The sequence below is a fragment of the Astyanax mexicanus genome, chromosome 1 (assembly GCF_023375975.1).
Source record: "Astyanax mexicanus isolate ESR-SI-001 chromosome 1, AstMex3_surface, whole genome shotgun sequence".
NCBI classification, from domain to species: Eukaryota; Metazoa; Chordata; class Actinopteri; order Characiformes; family Acestrorhamphidae; genus Astyanax; species Astyanax mexicanus.
In genome coordinates, this window is record NC_064408.1 from 84,219,983 (window position 1) to 84,247,906 (window position 27,924).

The following is a 27,924-nucleotide window of genomic DNA, read 5'->3' on the forward strand; positions in this document are numbered from 1 at the left end:
GTTGCCACTTTTCAAAAACGAGAAAAACTTGCAAATGGCAACTTAACCCTTTCTCAAAATCGAATACACCTGTGTATGCAGGTCAAGGGTCAGTGAGCTTAACAAATTAAATTTGTGTTTCAATAAGGGTATCCAAATTTATGCACCTGCCTTCTGAAATATCACTGTGTTTGTCTCCTAAAAATATATATATATATATATACCTGAAATTGCTGATTTGAACAACGAATGATTTATAAAGGAAATGAACAGGGGTGCCCAAACTTTTTCATACCACTATGGTTTACAGTATACCCAGCCTGTTTTTAGAATTTCAAAATGTGTTCTTAATCCTTATGTTAAGGGTAAACAGAAAAATAACATGAATATCAAAAATACATTAATAAAATGGGTATATTGTCAAAAAATACCAATGAGCAATATAATGTATAATAATATATGCATTCCTAACTTTTGAACTGTAGTGTAGTTCCTAATGTTTTTGTGTGTTTGTAGGTAATATCCCGGGGTCAGGTGGTGGATGCTGGGACATCAAGTTCCTCTGTTTTTACTTTGTCTCCAGATTTTGCGTGGGTTCCTCATGCCAGTGTGCTGGTCTACTGCATCCATTCAGATGGGGAGATCATCAGTGATGCCCTGTACATTTCCTTTACCCAAACCATGAGGAACAATGTAAATTTAAACCTCATAGTTTCAATGGTGATAATGTATTAACATACTGGTTAGTTTTTTTAAGAAATGGGAGAAAGTGTGTCTTCACAGATACATTTAGTGGCTTCATCATCCTGGCCAAGCTTAAGTATGTTTGTAGAATAAAGTAACCCACAGTGTCAGTCCACTTTGTCTAAGCGCTATAATATATATTTTAGAGTCTGCTATGAAATTGTAGAGGGCATATAATTATAGAAACTATAGAAGGCATGCTGTTTAAAACTTGGGTAGCTCCAATGTTAGCTAATCCATGATTATTTCAGTTCATTAGAATTCCTGACCTACTTTCCGGTAACCTGTGTATTCACACAGTAAATCAGATATGGCTCTGCCTGGTCATTGTCATTGGTGTGTATTGTTCAGGTCCTGAAACAGAATCTCATTTCCTCCTTAGAGACAATCCTGTCCAGTGATAAAGCTGGGTCAATTCTTTTCCCAGTGTTCCAACAAAAAAGCCTATGTTTACTGTATGTACACTGATTAGCTGCCACCCCACTCCATGAAAGCATATAGCAGCAAATCCCTTGGGATGCTGCCAGCTGTGACTGTTGCAGTTACTGACCTTTGATTATCCATGAACTTTGTTATGTAACAAGTTGTGTACAAACACAGTGATTTAGCATTACAATCAAGTTGTGTCAAGTTGATTAAGCAACATGGCGTAACAAAATTCTTTTTAACTTGGGCCAGAAAGAAAACATTTGGTGAAATGTGGCACCAAGTTTTTATGTTGTGTAAGGTAGGTCAGGGTTGTGAAACATTGAGAATTTCAGAATTTAATTTAATTCAGTGAATGAATTTAAACTTGAATTTAATACACCCTACAGGATGTTGAATTGAATTTGAATTAGAACTACAGGATGTAGAATGGCAATCCAGAGAAATTCCTTCTTATCACTTATCAGTGAGAATGTGAGCATTTTTTTCACTAAGCATGTATTCCTCTAATGATGAATAATTAGCAGTAACTTCATTTCAAAGTTATCGAATGAAACAGCAGTTTGGTAAATGCAATCATCATTTATTAAAGTACAGGGTAACATTGTTGCCTCTAATGGTCAACAGTTCCTCAAGTGTTTTGTCATTAAGTTGGCATCATTCTGGTCTAAATATCTTACCAGCAACACTAAATATCCTCTCAACAGGTGCAGAGGAAATTATTACAAATGTAATGATTTGTTTTATAGAATATGTTTTTTAATGTTACTTTTTTAGTCCATTCAATAATAGTTTTATGCAGTTGATGTTGTCTCATGTCTGTGGTGTTACTAGCTGGTAGCTATGGCATTGCCAAAGGATAGCTAGAAGGCTGATATTACTGGTAGTCCTTATGGTGTTTAGTACCTCCTGAAAGCTGATTCTCCAGTGACGTTACATGTAAAAAGATGCCTCATGCTAATCAGGCTTGATTAAATTGATTGAACAAGCAGCTGGTTATAATGTAATTGTCTGAACTCCTAATCCATTCAGCACACCACATTTAATTGACATCTTTTTTTTTTGTTTGTTTGTTTGGACTCTGGTCCCAACAGTGCATGAACCAAAAAAAAAAAAAAAAACATCACCTACAGTTGCGTGCCTTTTAATACATTTAAAATAAACAGTAACAATGTAAAGAGTCATTTGGTCATGACCATCTCTGACCAAATGTTTAGGTGTTAGGGATCATTCTGAATATATGATACCTGTGGAGTACAGGGTGATGTAGAGAGTAATAAAATACTTGAATCACTTGATTTTGTAATTCATTCTAACAGGTGTCTCTGAGCTGGGAAAGAGAGAGGGCGGAGCCAGCCGAGGCTGTGTCTCTGAGCATTTCTGTGGCAGAACCTGGATCACTGGTGGGAATCCTCGTGGTGGACAAAGGCAGCCAGGATGTAGACAGGAGCAATGACCTCACAGGGGAGAAGGTAAAGCTAGACTACAATCATGATAACTGATGGATGAACCTGATTTTCCAGTAATGTGTCAATATAGGAGCATTTCTTCATCTCATTTATTGTACTCAGTGCCTGTATACATGACGGCTTACCATCCACAACAAAGATGCTGCCGCTGAAGTCTCAGTCTTTGTGCTCCAGTCCTGCATTGTTATCTTCATAATACATATTTGACCCTTCAGTAAACCAATTCTCAACACACACCCATGTATCAGCTTTGTGTTAAAAGAAAGAGGAGAGAACCTCTATTCACAAACCTGACCAAGAGGTTTTCACACTTCAAAACTCTTTTTGTGGATTTGGTTCATTAACCTCTATCAGGTTCACTGACTATCAAATCGTTGGGGACATTTCAAAACCATTTCTATACAAATGTGTACATTTCACTTGTTGGTTGGTAACTTAAATTAAACTGAAAGCTGGTTAGGTATTTGCTTTCTCTTTAAATGAACAAAGCCTTTTTTGCAAATAAAGCCAAAGGCTAAACTGTGATGTCAGCACACATTAGCACTCAGGCCTCTCAGGTGTTTAACTATGAGATTAAAGGAGATTCAGTCAGTGCATTTAAAAATAGTTTTGACAAAAAATACCACAAAATAGCCTTTGATGATAATAGGGCAAGCCATTAGCACACAGGTGATTTACTTTACTGGCCAAAGGATCAAAGGAGCATTGTAAGCCATAAATAAACCTCTTTTTATATATAAAAATTAGATGAGTGTGAAGAGACTTTATAAAGCTAAAAGAACGTTGTTTTAGTTGTGCAGGGCTAAGATATTTAAGATGAGTGAGGAAATTTACCCTTAGCATTTGTTTGTTTACCGAAAACCATTAAGTTTCAGGTTGTGTTACTACTACTGCATGGCTGAAGTACATTTATGAGTAAGTGTTCTGTTGAGGTAAATTTATTTAGAAATGTATACAAAATATAATAAGAATAGCACTACTGAGGTAAATTTAGGACATAAACTGTTGAGGTAAATGTGTACATATATTGTGCTTTGTTGGTTAGTCTGCTTCAATGTAAAAATGTTAAGTGCTCTGTACATTACATTTACTTAAATGTTAAGTGCTCATGTTGTTACATTTATTACGTGGTACATTAGAAGGGTAATGAATTATGATTTATGTTCTTGGTGCACACTGAGAAAACAAGCTGTTTAAAAACTATTGACTGAAAATGCCTTTTAGAGTCATTAGGGTTAAAATGCCTTATTTATTTACTAACATCCTGCTAATCAACCTCAATAAAATGAAGAACTTTGCTTATTTTGCAGGTGATGTATGAGCTGGATAAGTTTAATGGAGTGCTTTTTCCACCATTGGCCGGGACGAGCATGATGGATCCATATTCAATGTTCATGGTAGAATGAAAAGACTTGATATGATCTTACATTTTTAACTCATGTTTCTTCCATTTTTCTATGCACACATAAAAAATAAAGCAAAGGGAGTTAACCATAGGTCTGAATGATCCTTTTATTTTTATTCCCTTTAGGCAAGTGATGTGACTGTCCTAACAGATGCCAATCTGAACCCGGTGTACAACTACTATATTAACGATTTCAGTAAGTACGAAATTATGTAAGTATAGTAACTGAGCTGATTGAAAGGGAAATGAAAGCACTTAAAATGCTCTAGGGAGATGAATATTTAAAGATAGGAATGAGAACGAATTATTCTTTCATGACACAGTTCAGAAGTTTGGAATAAACCTGATAATTTAAGACAATGTAATAGAACAAATAAATTAACATAATTTTCAAGAATATAATACAAAATTTATATTCATCCAGAATGTTGAATAGATCTGTAGAGAGAAAGTGGTAGAGGGTTCAGGATATTTAAAATTCACTTCATAAAAAAAAGTATGGTTAAAAATCTAACTAGTTAGATAGTATAAGCAACTACAAATCAGGTTTACCTTTAGTGCAAATGAAAATGGAAACCAGAGGGGCAACAGTAAAACAAATCTTCAAAAAGGGAATGGTTTTATAGGTGGTGCCACAAACAAATACTCCTTTCCTCCTCTCCTTTCGACAGATTCTTCTCTAGTTTTGTGTTTTTAGTCTCCTTGTAAACACTGGTTGCATGAGGCAGTACCTTCAGCTCTTTCAGCCTGCACAGGTAGTCCAGCTCCTCCAGGATGGCACATCCGTTTGTGCACCCAAGCAGCAGGACCTACAGTATATCTGCCCCTATGTGTGAGAAGAAAAAGAAAGAGCACTGCCAGGAGGTCCTACAAAGTGACCTCCAGCAGACTACTGAACAAACAGTCAGAAACAGACTTTACGAGGGTGGCATGAGAGCCCAAAGTCCTCAAGAGGGACCTATAGTCACAACCCAGCATCATCCAGCTCAGACAGTATTCTAGTGCTGTGGGCCCTGGGTTCCTCCTGAGCTGCTGTGATGAAATTCATGGAAATTGAATGAACCTACAATATCAGTGTTTTACTTAGATTTTCGGTATTATTTTGGTTTCCATGGACTGTTTTTATGTCATTTCATTCTCAGCTAATTACACAGTTTATGTCAGTAAAGCTTTTCAACTTGAATCTTTCGGTCATCAAGATCTAGCATGTTTTAAGTGTACAAATAATGCCTTAATTAAAAATGGCAATCAAACCACAAGACAAACCATTAGTGGCCAAAAATATCAAGTCTATATAAACAGACATTTAATATTTAATGTTGCTTCATAGATAATTACAGAATAATATTATAATTTAACAATATCTTACTCTTCCCAAAAAGCATAAAATGTTAAACTGAGTGGAAACATTTTTAAGGCTCCATAAGGAATTAAAAGTGCTTTCTTGTATTTGAAAAACCTTTCGTGGTTCTCTGTAGAACAACTGACTTTACTTAAACACCTTTAATAAAAGAGCTACCTTAATAATTAATGTTATATTATTAAACTCTTATTGTGAAACATGAGGATATCAGAATTATATCAATATCAGACATAGTTGGCATCAGTCAAAGTTTTGGATTTAAAGACTGTTTAACTCTGATATGCAAAGATGTATTAAAGAACAGAAGAGCAGAGGTGATGCTGACCTACTGTTTTTGAAACTGTGAGAAGTAAATGGTATACTTCTCTGTTATGCTGTAATGCTAATTCAGATAAATTTACTCCTAATTTAATCACACTGTATGAAAGGAAATATTATCATTTGTTCCAGACTAAAGCTGACCACGGCTATGCTATTTTTCCCCCCCTTTATTATGTCACAGTAGAGGAGGGAGTCCAGATGTTTTCAATGAAGCAGGACAACCTCCAGCCACGCAAAAACTTCCCTGAGACATGGCTGTGGCTGGAGAGCTACATGAGGTATGTCCTTTGTGTTTCTCAGAAATATCTCAGTAAGTGGTCATTCTTATTAAGCCGACTAGGGGGTGCTGTCTGATGTTTGTGTGTTATGATTTACAGGCTTGTTTTCAGGGCCTTGGCTTTTCTAAACCCCCAGAAGCCACAAGCTAATAAAATCACAATTAATACAACTAATGAATTAGTCAGATATACTGAATATTTATAAACTATTTGAATTATTAAAAAGTATTCTAACATGGATATTGTTTTGCTATAATGTCTTAATAGTGCAAATGCAGTCCAACATAATATTTCTAACTATACTTTAGTGTTTAATTGACTTTATTATTGACTTCAAACATACACACAAACCTATAGGGGTTGATATTAGTATACCATAACTTTTGTGTTTGCAGCATGGTTGTTTAAATTTCATACAAATACCCTGTTTAATTTTAAGATCTACTCTGAATAACCACAATACATATATAAAGGAATGTTAATCTTCACTTTACTGTACTTTTCTACATATTATATAGGTTTCTTTGACACTGGGGGTAGGCTTTTGGTATGTCCACAGTGCTGCCTGGTTAAGCTAAATGTGTTTTTAAGAGGTTTAATTAATTTGTTTTATTATTAGTTTTGAAGTTTTTAAAAAGTTAGACATTTTAATAATCAATTTAGCTGTTTTAAATAACAAGCTTTTTAAATGATCCTGTTTACCTGCCCACCCTGTCATTTTGGGATAAAACCTCTTAAGAAAGTCACATCACAACCTTCCTACTGGTTTATTTTCAGTTATATTTTATGATATTAATTGCACTTAATATTTATCATATTGGCTCCGAATAAAACTAATGCTGTACAACCTGTCGTGGTAAAATATCAAAGCAATTTAATTTATTTTAGTTTAGTTTGTATAAATAAATATGAATATGAATAAATATGATAAATGGTAATTTTAGTGGTAGTTTTGAAAAAAAAAAAGGCACAGTATTCTGATGATGACACACATGCTTTTCTTAACAATGCTCAAAATCTCTTTGTATTGCAGTGAGAATACCACGTTACCTCTTCATCTGACCGTACCAGACAGCATGACCTCCTGGGTGGCCACTGCTTTCGTAATATCCGAAAACCTGGGCATTGGTTTTAGTGCTCCTACAGAGGTAACAATCTGCTTACTGACTTACTGACGTTATAAACACATCATGTATGTAATCATAATACAGAAACAAAGACCTATTATGTTATGGATGTTTATTTACTCTGAGCATCTCTCCCAGCTGGTAGTGTTCAAAGACTTCTTCTTGTCCCTGAGTCTCCCGGCTTACGTCATCCGCGGAGAGCTGCTGCTGCTGGAGGTCACCTTGTTCAACTACATGGACCAGGAACTGGAGGTGGGCTTCTGTTCTATATCCAAGAGATATCATGCACTTTTATACATGCAAGCAATACACCACCAAAAGTAATGCATTATGTTTGCGGGAGGAGCAGATCCTGAGCACATGATTTGATAAATAAAGCAACGTCATTTTAATTCTGTTAATATGTAACCAAGTGTAACTGTTTTGATGATCTTGATAGTACTTGAGGTATTTCACATACTGACAAATTATCTCCATATTGATATTTTTTGTTTTTTTGATAGTGTTTTTGTGTTATATATATATATATATATATATATATATATATATATATATATATATATATATATATATATATATATATATATATATAGTACATGTATGTGTGTACTGAATTGTATTTGGAAATATATAAAAAAAGCATAAACCCTGCAAAAAAGTAAAAAATAACTGTTATACAAGCTGTACACTGACTACTTTACACTGTATCTATGTGGTATATCCCATTGTCCCATAAAAAATATTAACAAAAATGTGAGGGTTGTACTCACTTTTATGAGATACTATCATACATGCATAGATCTATATGTTTGAACTTTTCCACATTTTGTCACCTTACAACCAGAAACTTTGAATGTATTTTATTGAGATTTTAAGTGATAGACAAACACACAGTATTGCATAAGTGTGAAGGGGAACGAAAATGTTACAAGGTTTTCAATTTTTTTTTAAATAAAAATCTGAAAAGTGTGACGTGAATTCAGCCCCCTTTACTCTAAAACACATCAATAAAATCTATTGCAATCATCTGCCTTCATAAGTCACTTAATTAGTCCAGCTGTGTGTAATTAAGTGTCAGTATAAATACACCTGTTCTAAAAAAAGGCCTTAGTGGTTTGTTAGAGAGTGGCTCCACTAAGTATTGATATGAATACTTTTGCACGTCACACTTTTTTAGATTTTTATTTGATAAAAATGTTGAAAACCATGTATAATTTTTTTTATTTACTTCACACTTATTCAATACTTTGTGTTTGTTTATTACTTGAAATCTCAATCTGTGTGTGTATTACAAAACAATATTTTAACATCACTGAGGAATGCAAGCTCATAGTCCTGTTTGGCAACTTTATTTGAACAGGGAGAGAGACAGAAATTACTCAGTAAGCGTAGTGGTTCTTAATTAAAATAGTATCCCACCAGTGGAGACCCCCAAAAACAACACAAAACCTCCAATATAACCCAAACAAGGACAAAGTGGGGCTGCTGGACTTATTAGAGAGTATTGGTAGAGTCCTTTTAAGTGTTTTATCATTTTGTGAACAGATGAAATGCTAGACAAAATAAAGAATAGATGTTTTTAAAGATGGCTTTACTATGTGTTTTGTCTATTTGTCCAGGTGATGGTGGAGGTCCAGGAGAGCAGCATGTTTGAGTTTGTGTCTTCTATTGAAGACTCCATGCCTGGTGTCCGCCATGTGTCTGTATGGAGTCAGAATGGCACTACAGTGCAGTTCCCCATTAAAGCCATTGACTTGGGACAGATCCCAATTTCTGTCAAAGCTGTCTCCAACTATGCCTCTGATTCTGTCTACCAGACCATCCTGGTCAAGGTAAGTTGGAAAAGCTTTTCTCTGAAGGCTTTAAAGAGATGAAATACTCCATCAGGTTTGAATATCTTAATGAAACACAGGGTTCACTTGATCAGCTATAATCTCTCTTGTAGAAACAGCTGTATCCTTTGATCAATCATAATGTAACTACAAAACAATTCACTACTCTGTTCTCCTGGGCTTCTCATGCCTGTTTTTACTGACCACATTAAGCAAGCCTTAAACCTCATGATGAAAATGTATGATGCGTCCTAATCTGTAAGTATCTATACAAATCAAATCCATTAAAAGTAAGCTTTGTGAGGGTCTGCATGTCCGAGCCATTACATTTCACTATCTGCTCACCTCTTTATGAGCTCCATCTACTTAAAAGGCCCGCTACTTAGGAATACAATTACATCCTGGTCATTGATTGGCTTTTGACCGCTGGACCACTTTTTAAATCAAATCAAATCAAATTCAGTTTATTTGTATACCGCTTTTTACAACTGGTGTTGTCACAAAGCAACTTTACAGAAACATGATCACAGGACAAAGAATCAGGCAAAACATTAAACATAAAAAATACAGAATACAGAACCCCCAGTGAGCACCAGACATTTATTTTAAATGGACATCTTAGTATATTGTAATCATTGCAGTTAACTAATTATTTAAGTAGTCATGTAAACAGCATATTCTGAGTTCATAGATCAGAATAAAGTCTAAAAATCCAATGAAAAAAAATAAAGTAAATAAAGTAAGCTTTATTATTTCTCAGTTCATGTATTTGTTTTAAGACTTTTTGTGAAAACAGACCATGGTAATGGCCATGAGACATGAGACAGCACCCATGAGACAATGAAAAAACACTTTCGAAACGCCACTTAAACTAAATGATTATAATAATTCTCATCTACTATCTGTGTGCATCATCAGCAGCAAGGTGGAGCAGCAAGAAAGATGTTTCTAATAAATGACCAGTAAGTGCATGTATTGTTGTTATTCTCCAGCCAGAAGGAATGGAAGAGTCGTTCACTCAGACACTGTTCCTGGAGTTCCCCCCGTTACAGAATGACCTTCACAAAAAGCTGGACTTTATTTTCCCTGTAAATGTGGTGTCAGGAAGTCAGAGGGCTGTGGTGACGGCTGTAGGTACGTAAACTTCACTGGCTCCATTCCTCCTGCTTTCACATCCACCAGTTACATTTAAACATGTAGCAGATACTCTTACCTCTGTCCATAGTAAAGCACTATCGTAAAAGAAATTACAGTGGGCAAATTACCATAGCAGTAATTGTGTGATGTACAACTTACAGTCAAGTGATTAACATCCATAGGTTTAGTGGGGTTTTAGATGGCTGGGTTTATGCTGCATTTTTGAATACTATTGAAATAACTTATTTTCAGTTGCTTTTAATGGGAGAGGTGAATTCAAGTCTCATGCCCTGATTTTAGTAGTTTCAGCAACATCCTTAGATGTTTTTTTTCTGCTTGATGCTTGCCAATAATTTGATTCTTCTGAAACAGATTAACATCTTTTAAACAACCACAGGAAGTGTCTTGGTTGTTTAACAAATGAGAAGTTAGAGTTCAAACTTGTTGGCAGCTGAAACATAATCATCTATTCAGTGGGAAGGTCTTACCTATTTGCTCCAGGTGGTGACCTTTTCTTTTGGCCAGGCAGTATATGTTATCAATCACTGTTTGTGTAAGGGTGCAAACTGTCCTGCTGTTCCACCCCCCGACACTAGAGGGAAACCCAGAACCACTACACCCTGATTAGGGTCTTAATTTGCCTCAAATTGTTTCTTATCTTAAAATAAATAAATGGAATAGAAGACAAAATAAGAAAGTAATATGTGAAGAAATAATCCATCCTCGAAGTCTTTTGAGTTTCTGCCTCTCTTTTGAATCGAATTGTTTGGGAGCTTACTCTTGCTTGAGTTTTTTCATTGCTCTGAGATTTTGAGCTGGCCAGGCTTCCCTATGTTTTGCCTTTTTGTGTCAATATTTCATGTGAGCTGCTCCACTGTTGCAGTGGGGTTTCATTGGCCTCATAACCAAGAGGTTGGAGATTTGAGTCCTCTGTAATACAAGTTTTCCCTTTTTGCTCAAATAAATATTTCCTCTGTTCCTAAGTGTCTTTGTCCTTCCTAGTCCCATCAGTATTTTCTGTGGAAGCCTTTACTTATATAATTTTAAGTTTGTTCTTTGGTTCTTCCCAGCTCTGCACTTTGGTCTCTCTTTCAATAACTCAGTTAGTAGCTTACTAACATTGGTTGTTCAAATCTACCTCCAGGTCAGCTACCGTGTTACCGTTTGTTGCCAGAACTAATCTATATGTTTAAAATATAAAGCTAAATGCATTTCCCATCAGTTGTTTTGGCTAGGTTTTAGATGTAACACAGCTGTACTGTCAGCTGATTTTTAGATTTAAAAAATCAGATTTGAAACCAAATAGTCTGCTTTGCTAAACTTAATAACAAACTCTTAAGTACAAAATGAAGAGCTCCATTCCTGCCGGGTAATGGAAAAGAACCTGCACTCTTTATTGTAAAGATGCTGATATTGTCGACTGTGTTACCAAATTCATCTGTGCTGTTTAAATAGCAACAGAGCTTGTAAATACAGTGAATATCTACGCTGATGGACATGGTGGTCCAGAAGTGAGGTGTGTTCAGGTATATTTCTGGCATATTGCTATCTTGGTGGCGGAAGGCACAGGTGCGCCACTGACTGATTTGAACCCTTACAACAGTCAACCATCAGATGTTCATTGCTATCTTGTCACGTTATGCCCAAAACACACCTATGATAAATTAAGAAAGATAGTACATGCTTTTGCATCTTTCAAGCCATGCAAGGTGTACTTTTCCCGTTTTTACAATAGCAAACACACACTGACTCCCTAAATCCAGCTGTACGTTGCACTGTTGACAGCTCACCCATAGATCAGTAAAATAGGGCCCTATGAGGTAAAGGGAAGGAAAAGTTCTGTAACGAACTTTCCACATCTTTTAAAGGGTCTGTGACACATTTGGGTTAAAAAGAAGTAAAAACAAAAAGGCATATTACATTACAAGCAATAGCAGCAATTACAATCTCTCATTTACTCCTCATTTTCTCTTACTAAGTCATTAACTCACACTTTCATCATCACTCTTTATCTGTTCCTCTCCTCCTGCCTCCTTCTTCTTTGTGCTTTCTAATTATTTGTCTAATAAAAAGTAAGCTTTCTTTGGAAACACTGACATAAGATGATAAGCCCCCAAACATGTTGATCCATAAATATTGAGTGGAAGAAGTAGAAGGAGGGGAATAATGGCACTCTTGGCGGTGTTTCACTCTTCTGGGTGTTTTTTTTTCTTTTATGGCCGGCAGCTGTGTGATTATGTTGCTTGCCCTGGGAGCAGGAGGCAGTGAAAAGCTCTCTTTTCAGTCACGCTACTCCACTTAGCGGACCTCTCCGCTTGTTTGGAGCTGCAGTGGGTCGGAGTAAACATGGACTGTGTTGTAGGTGGCAGTGGCTGTAAATATGCAGAGTGGGGCTCGTTTAGTGGTCTTTCGTTCTGTGTGTGTTCTTCTGCTGGACAGCAGGAAAGGTGATTCACCGGCTGACATGTGTGCATGTGTGTATTTGTGTGTCATGATGTGGTTTCCTGTTTGTGTGTGCGGTTATGAAGGTGACATACTTGGGCCATCCATCAGCGGGCTGGACACACTGATCCAGATGCCGTATGGCTGTGGAGAACAGAACATGATCAACTTTGCCCCGAACGTTTACGTCCTGCAGTACTTGAGCAGCACAGGCCAGGCTGATGAGAAGATCCGCACTACAGCTATAAACTACCTGACACAAGGTGGGCTACCTGTACCTTCAGTCTCTCAGCCTGCAAAGCTATAGGGGTTGGACAATGAAACTGAAACACCTGGTTTTAGACCACAATAATTTATTGTCTCGACGGACAGTTCTGGTGGAAACAGGAGAGTTGAGGTGCACATTGAATTCTGCCATGATTTGGGCAGCCATGGGCAAATCAGGGTTAGCACCCAAACATTCCTTTTCAGACAGCTTCCTATTGCGTCCACAGTTAATCCTGTTGGATGTGGTTGGTCCTTCTTGGTGGTATGCTGACATTACCCTGGATACCGTGGCTCTTGATACATCACAAAGACTTGCTGTCTTGGTCACAGATGCATCAGCAAGACGTGCACCAACAATTTGTCCTCTTTTGAACTCTGGTATGTCACCTATAATGTTGTGTGCTTTGCAATATTTTGAGCAGAACTTGAACCTTCACACTCTGCTCTTACTGGTGCAATGTGCAATTATTGAAGATTGGCCACTAGGCTGGTCCAATTTAGCCATGAAACCTCCCACACTAAAATGATGACAGGTGTTTCAGTTTCATTGTCCAACCCCTGTATATATTTCTCCTGGGCAAAAATTACCAGCATTTCTCAATGTTTCTGTTGCTGTCTTAATAATACAGAGCTGAGTATTTTCTGCCTTTCTGCCAAATCCATCATCCATCATCCTCTTATCTGAACTTCTTTCTATGTTTTGTGTAAAACTGGCCAACAGACATTTATATATTTAAATATACACCTTCTATAATTATAGTGTAATCACCACTCAAACAATGATTTCCAGTTAAATAGGGTTCTTTATTTTGGACAAGAAACAGGGACTGAGATGTTATTAGATAATGGTTAAGATTGCTTGCATCTGCACTGTAGTATCATAAAGACATTAGTAAATATATTAAGACACATCATATTGTATGTGCCAACCCCAGAGGATTAATAAACTGTCATTTTTGGGGAGTGCCAAATACTGCTAAAGCAAGAATTCTGACAGTTTGGATAAGTTGTACAATATTCATAATGCCTCAAATTTCAAAACCTTTTGCTACATTCATCTATTAATGTATTTCACCTTCCTTCTACTACAACAGTAGACAACTTATATAATATGTAATATACAATACATTCCACATTAATTCAACAGTTTACAAATATGAAATGCTAAAATGTACTCATGTAGAACTGGTTATGAGATATGCTGTGTACGAACAGGTTATGAGCGTGAATTGTCATACCAGAGAGAGGATGGCTCTTTCAGTGCTTTTGGAGACAGTGACCCTTCTGGTAGTACATGGTGAGAATCTATTTATTCACAGCCACACACACAAATAGTACTTATAAGAAAGTGGAACAGATTAGCTTTCATTAGAGAGAATGACATGATAAATCAGTTTAGACTAAGTGATTATATGTGATTATATGTGTCATCTTACTTACATATTGATTGTCATAGTGTTTTTTTTTTACATAGGACAGTTCTATTACAAATCTGTTGCAAACTTTGATAGCCCCAGTATAAATGCACACCCGTTTTTGAAGCATTTAAATCTAAAGTCTGGTCAAATATAGATAAAAAACCTAAACATTACCTACCCATATTCTCTTTTATTGCTAGGTTGTCAGCTTTTGTGTTGAGGTGCTTCCTCCAAGCTCGGGCCTTCATCTTTATTGATGAATCAGTGCTGCTGCGTACGGCCAGCTGGCTGATAGCCCAGCAAACATCAGACGGGGCCTTCAAGGAACCTGGCCGGGTCATCCACACTGAGCTCCAGGGTGGACTGGACAGCTCTGTGTCTCTCACTGCTTATGTGCTTATGGCTTTTCTGGAGGATGTGAGCTACAGTGTATGTGACATAAGATTACATTTATTAAGATTTGATTCAATTAAATTAATTTGATTGGAACAGATCCAGCTTTTCACAAAGAAAAATAAACAGTTTACAATGTTTTTTTAAGCAATTCAAAGGTTTTCTTTTAAATAATTTATCCTTATTAGATATTGACAAATCCTCACAAATGTGTTGACTGACAGCTTGTTTTCTATGGGATCATTCTGGTTTTAACTTAATGCTTAAACAGCATATGTTAATCAAATGGTCTAATCAGAGTTCCAAAGCGCTGCAGCCATTTAGGGGAAGCCACTGTGTGGGTAGACCTTCCCTTAACCATTAGATTTGTCCCAAATTTTATATTTGCATTAAAACAAGATATGTTTGTGTTTGGCTGTAGAAGGGAAGGTATTTTATGACTTGAAAATATCTTGCAGCCTCAAATATAAAGGAAATGTATATGTAAAAAAAGTGACTTGTGTGAATTTAAATATCATTATGTAATGTGAGCTGAATGGTTAAAATGCTCTTTTTTTCTATGTGTTAGTCTAACTATGCAGGACAGGTATCGCTTGCTGTAAACTACCTGACCTTAAAACTCAGCGAAGGCATCTCCAGTAACTACAGCCTGTGTCTGGTGACCTATGCCCTGTCTCTGGCCAAAAGCCCCTCCGCCGGCAGTGCTCTCAGTGAGCTGATGAGCAGGGCTAAGATGCAAGGTGGGTAAACACTGTAAAAAAATTACTGGCAGTATAATATCATTCAAAAATTCCTGTTCAGTTAGTTGTGATTGAAATCACACCAAGAGTCGACCACAGCATGATATCTAAGACATTTACACAGTATATATTACGTTTAACAGTATGACAAAAACTGAATTCTTATTTTGACTCAGATATAGCACTGCACTAAATTCATTAAAATTGGAATGTTCTTTTTTTTTATTTTTATGAAAGAAGTAGATTGTCAGTAATCTTTACATAAAGACAATATCTGAAATGACCACAACAATGCTAAAATATTTTCTTCATACTGTACACTGAACTATATATGATGTGTGCTATACTATATATACATGTACATAATTGTACTCTCAAAAGCACATCCTCGTCCTTATAGTCCAGATTTGTTCTGTTTTAAAGGTAAAAAAAAGGCCTGATTTCGAGACATTCCTTATGCACCAAAAGGACAATTTAGTCATTTTTATCCTGAGATTTGTCTGAAGACAAATGAGCAGTTTAACAGAAGACATTATGCCAGTTGTTTGTGTGTGTATGTGTGTTAAAAGCAAATTTTCCAGAGGTGTTCAGTGTTTTGCACTCTGACTGTCTGACAGATAACGTGCCCGTGTGGAGTTCTCCAGACTCTGGCTTGATGGATTCTTGGCAGCCGCGCTCAGCAGACATTGAGATGGCGTCCTACACGCTGTTGTCTTACTACCAGCAGGGCAGCGTAGAGCAGGGCTTCACGCTGATGAAGTGGCTCAGCCAGCAGAGGAGCCACCTCGGAGGATACGGCTCCACCCAGGCAATGACTCTCACACTCTGTTCACACTGATATACCTTTAGAGATGTTTAGCTTTAATTCAAATAGTTTAATAAAACATTCTATTAATTGCTCCATTAACTCAAATGTAGTTTAACATTTAACCTATTAGCAGCTTATTGGTTAGATGTGGCCGGTTCTCTCATTATTCCTTCATAAAAATAATGCCATTTTTGAGGCAGATTTTATGGATGATTTGCTTCTCCCAACAATTAAGATCTGATTTGAGGTAGATTGTTATCTTGTGCAGTAGATATAATCTAATCTTTGCTCATCCAATCTTCTTTCAGAACAGTCATGGCCGTCACGATAATGAATCATAAATATGACACATTTAATATTGACAGTTATATTCATAATTATTTATATCTATGTATATGCTAGCTATAGTTACATGTCTTCAACTTATATGTGCAACATATATACATTGCACACATAGCGTATATATGTATATATGTGTGGCTACCTCCAGCTTGCATTGCAGTACATACAAGCCCTGTTGACTCCCTTTTTTCAGCTATTGTTGCATCCATATCCATTACTTATTCTTGACCTTTTTTGAGAAGAAAGCATCTAGTATACTATATGCATCTAGTATAACAACAATTTTGCTGTCATCCGCCATATTTGATTATGTCTAGTTGGTGAGAAACTCCTGCAAGATTTTGAGGATTGGAGATGGCGAGAAGATCTTATAGTGTGTGGAGTTTGATTAATTACCACACTTGAAGACAGATAAATCTGTGAAAAATGTCTGGGGTTTCTCACGTTTTCACAATTGGTTAAGATTTTAAAAATCCTATATTGTGAGCCAGGCATTAAGAAACAAAGAGTCTAAAAAAAAAAAAGATGTGGTCTTTTAAAAATGGAGGAATTCACTGCTGAGATGAACAACACCTAAGGGCCTATAAGACAGTGGAAGACAGCTAAAGTAGATGATAACAGAATTCTCTCCTTTGTATAAAAAAAAACCTTCTTCACCAACCTTTAGTCAAGTGAGAAACATATGGAGGAGGTACGCTTAACATTTTCAATGTCATTCAACCACTGCAAACCACTGTTTATACTTAAGAACAGAAATGTAAACATACTAATAGAACACATACATTGTGGAACATGTTTTTTGGACAAAGAAAACCAAGATGAACTTGTATATGGATAAAAATATGTTATGTGTTGCATTGTTTTTCACCTAAGCAGCTGTTCACAATTAAACAGTTTTTTGTACTTGCTGGAAAACAACCTGAACTATATCTGAACTATAACCCCCGGAATTCAAGTGGTTAAAATTGTGATTAAATGGATACTGGGGAAGCGAGAATAACATGGTGATGAGAATACTGTCAGGGGCCGAGTGAAGAGCCAGCTTCTCTTAATTGGATGATGGTTTTCTGACACATTCCGGGAAGCAGAAGAACAGCTGCCCTGTGTCTGGTGTCTAGTCTTAGGCGGCCTTTGTTTTGCGGCTTGTTTTGAGATTAAAGACGGCCTAATCAAAGCTGCCAGGCCCGCCGCTATCTGCAGATTCTTCCCTGTTCCTTTCATCTGTGTGATCTAATGGCTGGCAGGTGATGGTTTGGTTGTGGTAAACGTTCGACAGAGCGCAGCAGGTTGGCACCTGCTGCTGTAGAGTCACATGATAGCAGTTCTGCTAATGACACCATGACAAAAACAGGCACAGAAAAACAAATACACATATGTGTAAATAATTCCAGGTCCAATTAAACCCTAACTCACCCTCTGCTGTATTTCATATAAACATTTCAACCATAAGAACAGCTTTTCCCCACTAATTGCCATGTATTTTTTATTGAGCTGACTCACTTCATATTTCCTTGCAATGTTATTTGCTGGCTTTGTTATTCCAACCCGATTTGTGTTGTTGTAGTACAAAAAACATGTACATTTATTCTACGAGAAAAAAAAAAGTGTTATGCATATTATTTAATTATATTTATCACAAATATTTATGCCCATATTCACGTTGTGGGAAAAAAACGTTTTTTTTTATTATTATCACGTTCATGAACTCATTCTGTTTCTTTTGCAGGACACAGTGATTGCTATGCAGGCTCTATCAACCTATGCCAGCCTGAACAGTGGAGAGCAGACTGACATTGACATTACAGTGACCAACCCGATGGACAAAGTAGCCAACTTCACTATAAACCAAAGCAACTACCTTCTGTACCAAAGCCAAGAGGTTGCCATCAGCACTGACCATTCTAAAGTATATACTCTACATGTCGTATGTTAACTTGCTGGATAACTGTAGGTCTAATTATATTAAATTAATTCAACAGATTGAAGCCACAGAGGAGCTCCACATCCATGTATCTGCAGTGGGAAAAGGAATTGCACTCTTCCAGGTATTCTCCCTACTTAAACTATTAAAAGGTGCAAAATGTCTGACTTATTTATTTCTATGAAATTACATTCTATACAAATAAGTAAATACGGCAGTTAGAAGTATGCGGAGTGTCTTTGAAAACAACAACACTTATCTTTTAATAATTAACTTAATAAAGAAGCCTTAACATACAGCTCTGAAAAAAATTAAGAGACCACTTCAGTTTCTGAATTAGTTTCGAAGAAATTAAACAAAACACCAGTCTTACACACTGCTTTTGGATAACTTTATGCCACTCCTGGTGCAAAAATTCAAGCAGCTTGGTTTGAGGGCTTGTGATCATCTATCTTCCTCTTGATTATATTCCAGAAGTTTTTTAATTTGGTAAAATCAGAGAAACTCATCATTTGTAAGCGGTCTCTCTTTTTTTTTCCAGAGCTGTGTAACTAATCATGTTACATGCCATAAGCAACATGCTTATTACTAAATAACTAAATATAACTAAATTTTAGGAGTTCAGTGAGCCATCATTATATGATAATTTTGTAAAAAAAACTGTAAGAGGGAGTGAACTCAAAGAACTTGGAGCTGAAGTCCAGCCAACTTCTTCTTTGAGCCTGAAGGCCAGACCCAATCTGAGAAGCAGAGAATAGAAGGCTCGAATATGGCTCGAGTTCAGGGAGGAGATAGATTGGTTGTAGGGTGAAGAAACTTTGTATGACGCGCAGTTGGGATTTATTCATTTCATCACCCTGCTTAATGAATTCGAGCCATGCTATGAGCACATGAGAATGTGATAGAAAACTGTATGAATTTTGAACATTATTTGCATGAACAATTGGAAACATTAAATGTGTGGGCAGGGCAAATACATTCATTGTGAAATAAATAGTTGCAAAATAAGTTGCACCCTGAAGGAAGTGTCAGATTTCAGTGCTGTTTTGAACGAAGATTAAAGTTTAGGCATATATGGGCAATTCACGGTCACATTAATTGAGCTACACGTACAGAAATAGCATGTATATGTCAGACATGTCAGACATTTTGGTATGAAGATCATCCTGTGATAACCAAAACGGGCACATGTCACCCCACTGCTCATTGAGCTCCACTGGCTACCAGTTGATGCTCGCATCAAATTCAAAACTCTTACAATCGCCTACAAGGTGATGACAGAACAGCTCCTTCCTACCTGCACTCGCTCCTGAAGGCTTACGCTACCTCCCGGCCGCTGCGCTCCTCCAATGAACGTCGCCTCGCTTTGCCAAACACTCACACAAAGCAATCCAGAGTGTTCTCATACAGAGTTCCCCAATGGTGGAACAAACTACCTTCCAATACCAGATCAGGAGAATCTCTCGCTATCTTTAAGAGACTCCTGAAGACAGAGCTCTTCAAAGAGCACTTACTCTCTAAACACCTCTAACACACTAACTACTTCTAACCTCATTTCCTTCTTCCCCTCCTTCACTTCTCTATCCTTTTATTTCCCTTCGACCTCCCTTAAGCCCATCTAAAATGGTTTATCTTAATTCCTATTACTTTTGTACTTGACTTTTGTAAGTCGCTTTGGACAAAAGCGTCTGCCAAATGTAATGTAATGATAATCCATCTCATGCAGAATGAAAGTTCATGCAGTTCCTAGCTGATTTAGCAGATTTTGACACAGTCAGGCACAACTAGCTATATGGTTTTATTTCTACCAGTTTCATTCCTGTTGGTCGATTCCCTCTGGGTGCAGCTGTTTTTTGATAATGAGATAATGTACTGTATGTCAAGGGGATCTATCCATATACTTTGGTTACAATGCGCTTGAGTCTCTGACTCAAGGATCATTTCTAAGAATGCCGCCAGGTGGCCAAGTCACATATATAATTATAAGACAACAGCTCATCCTGAAAGCCGCTGTGGTGAACCTCAGTGTCTTTACAATGGAATTTCAGCTGTGTGTTTAAAGCAGCATGACTTCATGCATGGACAGCTGGAAATCTCCTGGAGAACTTGCCAGTGCCTGGGAGATTCCAATTTACAAGGTATTGCAGTCTTTACAAAAGCATGGGTCTAGCAGCTGTGTGTGATAATCAGGAAGTAGGGCGCCCTGAGTCATAACGCTCATTCGTTTGAATGGCGCAGATAAAAAGAATTACTGTAATTGGGAAAATGTTCCACTCTCAATGCACAGAACTCTTCTCTCTCAGCAGTGCATGATTATACCGAAAGCGTGGCGTGAAGCTAACAACACCCACGACTCACACTTGTATTGTCGCATTGTTCGTCTCGTTCAGACACTATCAACATCTTGAGACGCTTTTCTAGCCTTGGGGTGGTTTTCAACTTGCTCACATGGAAACACTGAAAACAGATTACAATTTCAATGGAAAAGAAGGAAATGATTTGTTATTTCACATACTTATTGTTCTGAACAACTTTAATCAAAGCAGAGTTTTGCCATAATTGATCTGTTGTTTTCATCCCTCCATTTATCAGCTTACTACATTCTACAACGTAGAGGCCAAAGAGCTGTCCCGCAGACGCCGTGATGCTCACACTAATGAGGCCTTTCACATGGACATAAATGTCATGGACATTAACCTGTACAGTATCTACATCAATATATGTTTTCGGTAAGAGAGCTAAACTAATATTTTGCTGGATATTTCACATTGTGAATTAGCTTACAAAGTTATAGATACAAAATGTCTCTAAAATGATAATTAAGTGCATATTTAAGCTGTTTTAAATGTGCATTTCTTCACACTTCTTCCAGGCTATCAGAGAACCAAGTGTTGGATCAGACCGGTATGGCTATTCTGGAGGTTGGCCTTCTCACTGGCTTCAGTTTGGCTCAGGATGGCATCACCTTAAACAGCCTGGTCAAAAAAGTGGAGACACCGCCAGGAAAAGTCATCCTCTATCTTGACTCAGTAAGCATCCTATGTCATTTGTGGTTTCTTAACTGTGATAACCTGAGTTATTTACCATTACAAAATGCCTTATTCATTCACATGACAATGCTAGGCAAAGTCAGTGCTGTTGTTTTCACACCTGCAGACATAGAGACGTTTAAGAGAGTTAAAGACTTCCACTTTAAGACTAACTGAGACTGTGACCAAAACTTTCCTAACTCTGCTTAATGAATTGGAACCATGCCTTTGGCACATGAGTAAAAAAATAGAATCTGGGAACTTAAAAAAAAAAATGTTTTACATCATATTTAATTTTAATAGACATAATACAGATATTGTATTTAAACATTATTTGCATAAACAAATGAAAACATTAAACATGTGGGCAGAGGAAATACATTCATCATCAAAGAAATGGTTGCAAAAACAGTTGCACCCAGAAGGATGATAAGAGTTACCAGGACCAATAAATGATTCAACATTTAGGCATATATGGCCACTCATAATCATATTTATTGAGCTACATAGAATACAGAATTAGAGTGCAACACATCTGTAATGCAGCATGCCAGACATCTCGGGTTCCTAATGGCGTTCTGTGATAGTCCATCTCATGCAACAAAATGCCTTATTGCAAGACTCTTCCACATCACAATGCTAACCAGGGCCAGAACAGAGAGTTGTCTCTCTGCTGTAGCCATAGAGAAGTTTAAGAAGATTAAGATAGTTTAGGACTATCAAAAATTGCGCACTGGCACACTAAATAGTATATAGTGTACTGACGTGTTTTTAAACTCAGCCTGAGTTCAGATGTGGAGTGTGGCAGAAATTAATCAGTGACAGGATCCAGAGCAGGACAGCTTTGCAGTGGGCAGCAGGGTAGTGGACAGCCAAGCTGGGAAGCACCAGGACAAAACCAGAAAGAAAGAAAGAAAGAAACAAAGAAAGAAAGAAAGAAAGAAAGAAAGAAAGAAAGAAAGAAAGAAAGAAAGAAAGAAAAAGAAAGAAAGAAAGAAAGAACAGGGGTGATTAGAGTTTTGCATCAAACACTGGCAAGATCACCCATCGGATAAATCTGTTCCAGGAAAGGCAGGCACCAGCACCCAACCATGAATCAACTTTCACCAACATTGAGCAGAGCAACAGAGGGTTTGCTCAGGACATACAGGAAAAAAAAAGAAAGGAGATGAGTAAGAAAGAGTTTATGTAAACAGTCTGGTAAAGGACACTCTGGTAAAGGACTCCAGCAATAAAAACCTGTAATAAGAGTAGTGCAGAACAGTGGTGTTATGTAATTGGAGTAGTTCAGAAACAGTGGTAATGTGTAATCAGAGAGGTACAGAGCAGTTTTATTATGTTATGTTAGTGATATTGTGTTCCCCTTGCTTCGAAACAAGGTCATTCCTATCAGGTTAGTATTACACAAGTCTCTTGAGGCTCATGTATATATGCCTGATTTAGCACCTCACCTGCTGGATTGAGAACTAGGGATAGTATTTTTTTTCTGGTCAGTCAGAGTGTTAAAGATTGTTAAACTGGTCACACACAGATAAACCTCTAAAGTCTACAGTCCTCCTATGATGACCATGATTGGTAAACATTTAAACGTTAACCTTAAACAACACTAGAACTGTTTAATAGATGTGTTTAATAGTGAAGGTAAGAGCATTTCCATACATACACACACACAATGTGAAGAGAGGACTAAACAGTTGGGTAGCCTAAAGAAAACCACTTATCAGTGAGACTAACCAGAAAAAATGGCTTCAGTTTGCTAGGAGGCTTAAAGATCAGACTCTAGAGAAATAGAAGAAGGTCATGTGGTCTGATGAGTCCACATTTACTCTGTTTCAGAGTGATGGATCATCAGGGTAAGAGGAGAGACAGCTGAAGTGATGTCATGTCTAGTGTCTACCATACAAGCCTGTGGGAGCAGTGCGGTTATCTGGAGTTGTGACAGTTGGTCAGGTCTGGGTTCAGCAACAGTATGTGCTGAAAGAATGGTGCTGAAAGAAGGTCAGCTGACTACCTGAATATACTGAATATAGACCAGGTTATTGGTCACACACAGAGTCTACAGTGTACAGTCGTCCTAGAATATGTGAGAATCAGTGTTGTGTTTTGCTTCTACTGTGAAGCACAGAGTTAGCAGATGAGTAGACTATACTGAAGAGAAGCTCTTTCAGAATCTGGTGTTCTTACATTACCTGACAGTTTTACTGTCCTGATGGCAATGGGGCAAATAAAAAAGATTATAGAATTGTTCTTGCTGTTGTTTTACAGCAGTGTCCTATGATTGATGTTTAAATTAAGGATAGTATGAACTTCAGAGACATTCTTTTGTTTTCCTCACAGGTGACCAAGAGTGAAGAATGTGTTACTATCCCAACCTTGCTGGAGTTCAAAGTCACCAGTGTTCAGGATGCAGTGGTTGCTCTTTATGACTACTATGAGCCACGTAAGCTCCTCACACAGATTTCCACCCACACAGAATTTTATAAAATTTGCTTTTCTTAAAATGCAAGCTCATATTTTGACAGCATCAGCAACTCATGTTCATTGTTTCATTGTCCCGTTTCCTCAACAGGGAGGAGAACAGTGAGGACCTACACATCTGAGGCCAGACAAGACATGCCAATTTGCTCTTTCTGTGAAGGAGACTGCTCTTACTGTGAGACAAATGATGTGTCTATATTTGACAGTGGCCTGTCTTGGCATCAAAACAATAGTTTAGTTATGCTCTTGGTTCTTCTGATCACCTTAACTATTTGCTTCTAAATAGAAATTAATTATTCGTGATATGAGGTCACTTTGTATTGATTTGAAACAGTTCTTCAGTTTCTAATGTGTAATCAAGACTTGAATTTGGACTGGGAAACCTGCAAAAATGCTGTGATTAATGTGATGGTACAAATTATTAGTTTTATTATGATTATTTAAGTTCATGAGTGAAATAGACACTTAAATCAACGTTACAGTGATTCACTGAATTTACTTAATTCAAATGTACTTTATTTGCCCAGAAATTCGTTGAGAATGTATGAATTTGATGTTTTATTTATGGCACAGTGGCTTGGTTGTTAGCAAGTTTGCCTTTCAATAGTAGGGTCTTGGCTTTAAGTCCCTGTGGGACTTTGGATGGAATTTTGGTTAATTGGTTACTCTAAAGTGGAATAACAGTGGGATAACTGAATAAAAACATACATGATTGTGATTGGCAATCATTTGGTAAGATCAAATTATGTAAAAAAATCTTTAGAACTCAGGGATATGTTTAATAGTGAAAGTAAGAGCATTTCCACACTCACAATGCAAAGAGAACTCAAGTAATTGGGACTAAACAGCTGTGTAGCTGTGCTCCAAGTCTCCTATCATCAATACACCATCTTGAGGAAACTTGCAGAAGCGTGTGAAAAATTATTTCACAGCGAATGCATGCTATAATCAAAGCTAAAGACTGTATTAGTATTAGAGTGTGTGACTTTTTTTGTTTGGCTAGGCAGTGTATCAGTTGATGATGGTGCCAAAAAAAACATTTATGGAATATAAAGAATAGAATAAATATATAAAGAATATAAAATAGTATACTAAGTTCTGTGGTGTTAAAAGTCCATTATAAAATGCATGTTGTGCAGTATTATATGATTACATAGCACAAACCTGAACTTCTGTTCAATGGAAATACTTTCTAAAACAGATATCTGCGAATACTGAGACCTTTATTCCTCCTTAAAATATCTTTAAAAAAATGTCTTTTAGTTTTTATTTCCATTTTTATGTGGAAATTACATGTGTTTGAAAAAAGTAAATTCAGTGCATTGCTGTTTGTGATGTAATACATGAACTGTAATTAACTAATTCATTCCTTTAATGATCTTATACAGTATGTGTGACTTTACAGTTTAATTTGATTTGGTTTTTGCTGCCATGCTTTCAGAGGATCCTGATGCTGTATTAGATTTACAGAGTTTAGAAATAAATAACATCCTTTCATGGTTTGCTAATCAATGTATGTTAATGCTGATGTGCAATAAATACATGAAAAAGAAATTAATAAAAAATATTTAAGTTTTACTCAGTGACAGGCCACACCAAGGATCAAATACAGAGTTTTAGTGGAACTCAGTGGCTAAATGGCCAATCTCTGTAGCACTGTGAAGAATCTCCAGCACTCCTGAACGTTTGAAGTGCAGTAAATGACAGAGGCTGTGACTTCAAGCTGAACAATAACTGCCAGCAGTTTACTTCTCATGCCGAGATCCTGACCGGGAATGAATCACTTTAATGTTCAGCATGCTTCTATACACTGTGAATAAATAGGGTTAGCGGAAACATGTGCATAGCCAGAGATAGAAAACAAGAACAAGAGAGAGAGCAGCTGTCAAGAGCAAAGATTGAAGACATGCAATACAGACATTTAAGTAGCCTTCATAAATCTGAGCACATAAGTGCAACTGGGGTCCAACTTGTCTGTCTTACAGTTCAAGTGCTTGAGACATAAGATGGCAGCAGTGAAACTGTCTGCAAAAGTGACGTCTTGTCTTTGTTATGGTGGAGGAAGTGAAGCAGAGAGGATATTGAGTGTCTAAAGAGATTAGCTCATACATGTCCTTGGGTTCACCAGACATAATCTAAACTAACCACTCATGCTTGACATAGTAATCGCTTTTACTGCAGGCAAGGGCTTTCATGAAGAGGTGTGACTAAAGTACATCAACATTGGGGGCTTAACCCAGTGCAGGGGAGTGAAGCATTTGAATCTGTTCATGCAATAGAACATGTCTGCCTGCTCTTACACCTAATGCAAAATGCTGCCATAGAATTGTAGCTATACTTGCTTCCTTAATACTAAAAGCACCACTGATCAACACTGTAAGTAAAAAGACAACAGGCTAGGGCTGCACGATATTGAAAAAAAAAATACATTGCAAATGTTCTTTTTGCGTTGATATATATCTTGTTATTAAACAATGCAGACAGATCAAGAGCCGGTCTGGACGTCGAGTCAGCTCTGAGCACTCAAAACCTGGGGAAAACAGCAAAACATCAGTAATCAAGCATTTAAATAGCTTTTAAAAAGGTAAATAAGAGTGTTTTCCTGGGATTAAAAGCGTGAATTCAGCTGTAACTGGAAATATCTGCGCAAAACTGTGCTGGACTGAGGTGCACAGCTTTAGACATGTGGGTTTACAATTATGTGCCCAACCATGTGGATGGAGGCCATGTGGTTACCTCGTGTTTACTCCTTTCCCACAAAACAACTGTAAACAGCACAATGTCTTATGTGCCCTTGATGACCCTGAATCAGAATGTCACATGGACAGATGCCAACTGACAGCAGGCTGATCCATTATTAATGATAATACTGGGCTGCACGATATATCGTTTAAGCATTGTCATCTCAATGTGTGCATGTGCAAAAGTCACATCACAGGATGTGCGATATTACATAAGGCAATTAAATCAAACACAGGTCCTGCATTGTTTAATATTGCGATATAAATAGCTGAAAAAAGAGCCTTTGCGGATGATTTGCCCTGAGAAAGCAATCCTTATAAACCTGCAGTTTTGGGTCATATTTTACCTTTCATGGCAGAATATAACTACTGCACAATATATGGTAAAAAACAGAATTTAAATAAGAAGCCTTTATTAATCTCATAGGCCATAAATATCTTATCAGATAGTGTGGAAATCCACAGTTTTGTTCATTTAATTCATAATTTTGCTGTCATAAACTATATGTATCTTTGCAAGACATCCCGAGCATAAATGTGTGTTTATCCCACCAAAAAGAGGACTAAACCTAGTCACGCCCTTCTCTCAGGCTGCAGTGAAACCTGTGCTCCTGGTTAATTCCACAAGTTCTGAGCGCTGACAAAGAAAGGTTAAGGTCATTCAGCTTGCATATTTACAAGGCGTCCTAATTTGCACAAGCTGTTCAGTGCGTCATTATCAAAGATGCATCGATCCTTTGTCAACTTTATTGAACACAGAGAACTTGGCACATTTTTTGGCACAATTGATAACCTCTGAAAGAAAATGTGCTCAAATTAGCCAATGTATAGACCATGCAATGCCACTTCATTAGCATTGCCCCATGCAGTCTTGGAAAAGCACAATCTTTCCACAATGCATGGGTCCAAAAATTCCATCTCAACCCCCAGTCTTCAATTTATTCATCAGCTCTGTTAAGCTATTGTCTTCTGAGGGGTTACAATAGTGTTCACACAACCACATGGCTGTAGGGCTGCAGTCAACTTGTAGCTACTATTGTCTAGCACAGCTAGAGCCCATAGCAGTTTGACTCAGTGTTTCTTCCAGCTGTTCTGTCTTATCTTAACGTCCCTGTCTGCCTCAGCGTCCTCAGTGTGGGGAATCATGCAGATTGCATTCAGATAACGGGTATTAGGTTTAGTTATTGACCAAAAAGGTAATGCACCAAGAAAGTACCGTAATAAAACAATAAAACCTTTATATATGTGAATGTAATTGTGATCT

At 37.2% G+C, this 27,924-nt stretch overlaps 1 protein-coding gene across 2 annotated transcripts in view; it reads left to right on the forward strand.

Moving 5' to 3' along the window:
- Nucleotides 1-24,377, forward strand: part of cd109 (CD109 molecule) — a 32,751-nt gene extending 8,374 nt beyond the window's left edge. Inside the window, exons 14-33 of one of the 2 annotated variants that reach the window (XM_007255440.4) lie at nucleotides 496-672; nucleotides 2,469-2,621; nucleotides 3,929-4,015; nucleotides 4,150-4,219; nucleotides 5,889-5,985; nucleotides 7,019-7,133; nucleotides 7,251-7,364; nucleotides 8,732-8,944; nucleotides 9,937-10,078; nucleotides 12,610-12,786; nucleotides 14,006-14,087; nucleotides 14,409-14,637; nucleotides 15,170-15,341; nucleotides 15,959-16,149; nucleotides 18,218-18,370; nucleotides 18,471-18,536; nucleotides 21,005-21,141; nucleotides 21,285-21,441; nucleotides 23,779-23,881; nucleotides 24,011-24,377. In XM_007255440.4, coding sequence (XP_007255502.3) covers nucleotides 496-672; nucleotides 2,469-2,621; nucleotides 3,929-4,015; nucleotides 4,150-4,219; nucleotides 5,889-5,985; nucleotides 7,019-7,133; nucleotides 7,251-7,364; nucleotides 8,732-8,944; nucleotides 9,937-10,078; nucleotides 12,610-12,786; nucleotides 14,006-14,087; nucleotides 14,409-14,637; nucleotides 15,170-15,341; nucleotides 15,959-16,149; nucleotides 18,218-18,370; nucleotides 18,471-18,536; nucleotides 21,005-21,141; nucleotides 21,285-21,441; nucleotides 23,779-23,881; nucleotides 24,011-24,201 — 2,826 coding nt within the window. In that variant the 3' untranslated portion in view covers nucleotides 24,202-24,377. The remainder of the gene's footprint in view (nucleotides 1-495; nucleotides 673-2,468; nucleotides 2,622-3,928; nucleotides 4,016-4,149; nucleotides 4,220-5,888; nucleotides 5,986-7,018; nucleotides 7,134-7,250; nucleotides 7,365-8,731; nucleotides 8,945-9,936; nucleotides 10,079-12,609; nucleotides 12,787-14,005; nucleotides 14,088-14,408; nucleotides 14,638-15,169; nucleotides 15,342-15,958; nucleotides 16,150-18,217; nucleotides 18,371-18,470; nucleotides 18,537-21,004; nucleotides 21,142-21,284; nucleotides 21,442-23,778; nucleotides 23,882-24,010) is intronic. The other variant, XM_007255441.4, reaches the window with a different exon arrangement.
- Nucleotides 24,378-27,924: the final 3,547 nt, after the last annotated feature.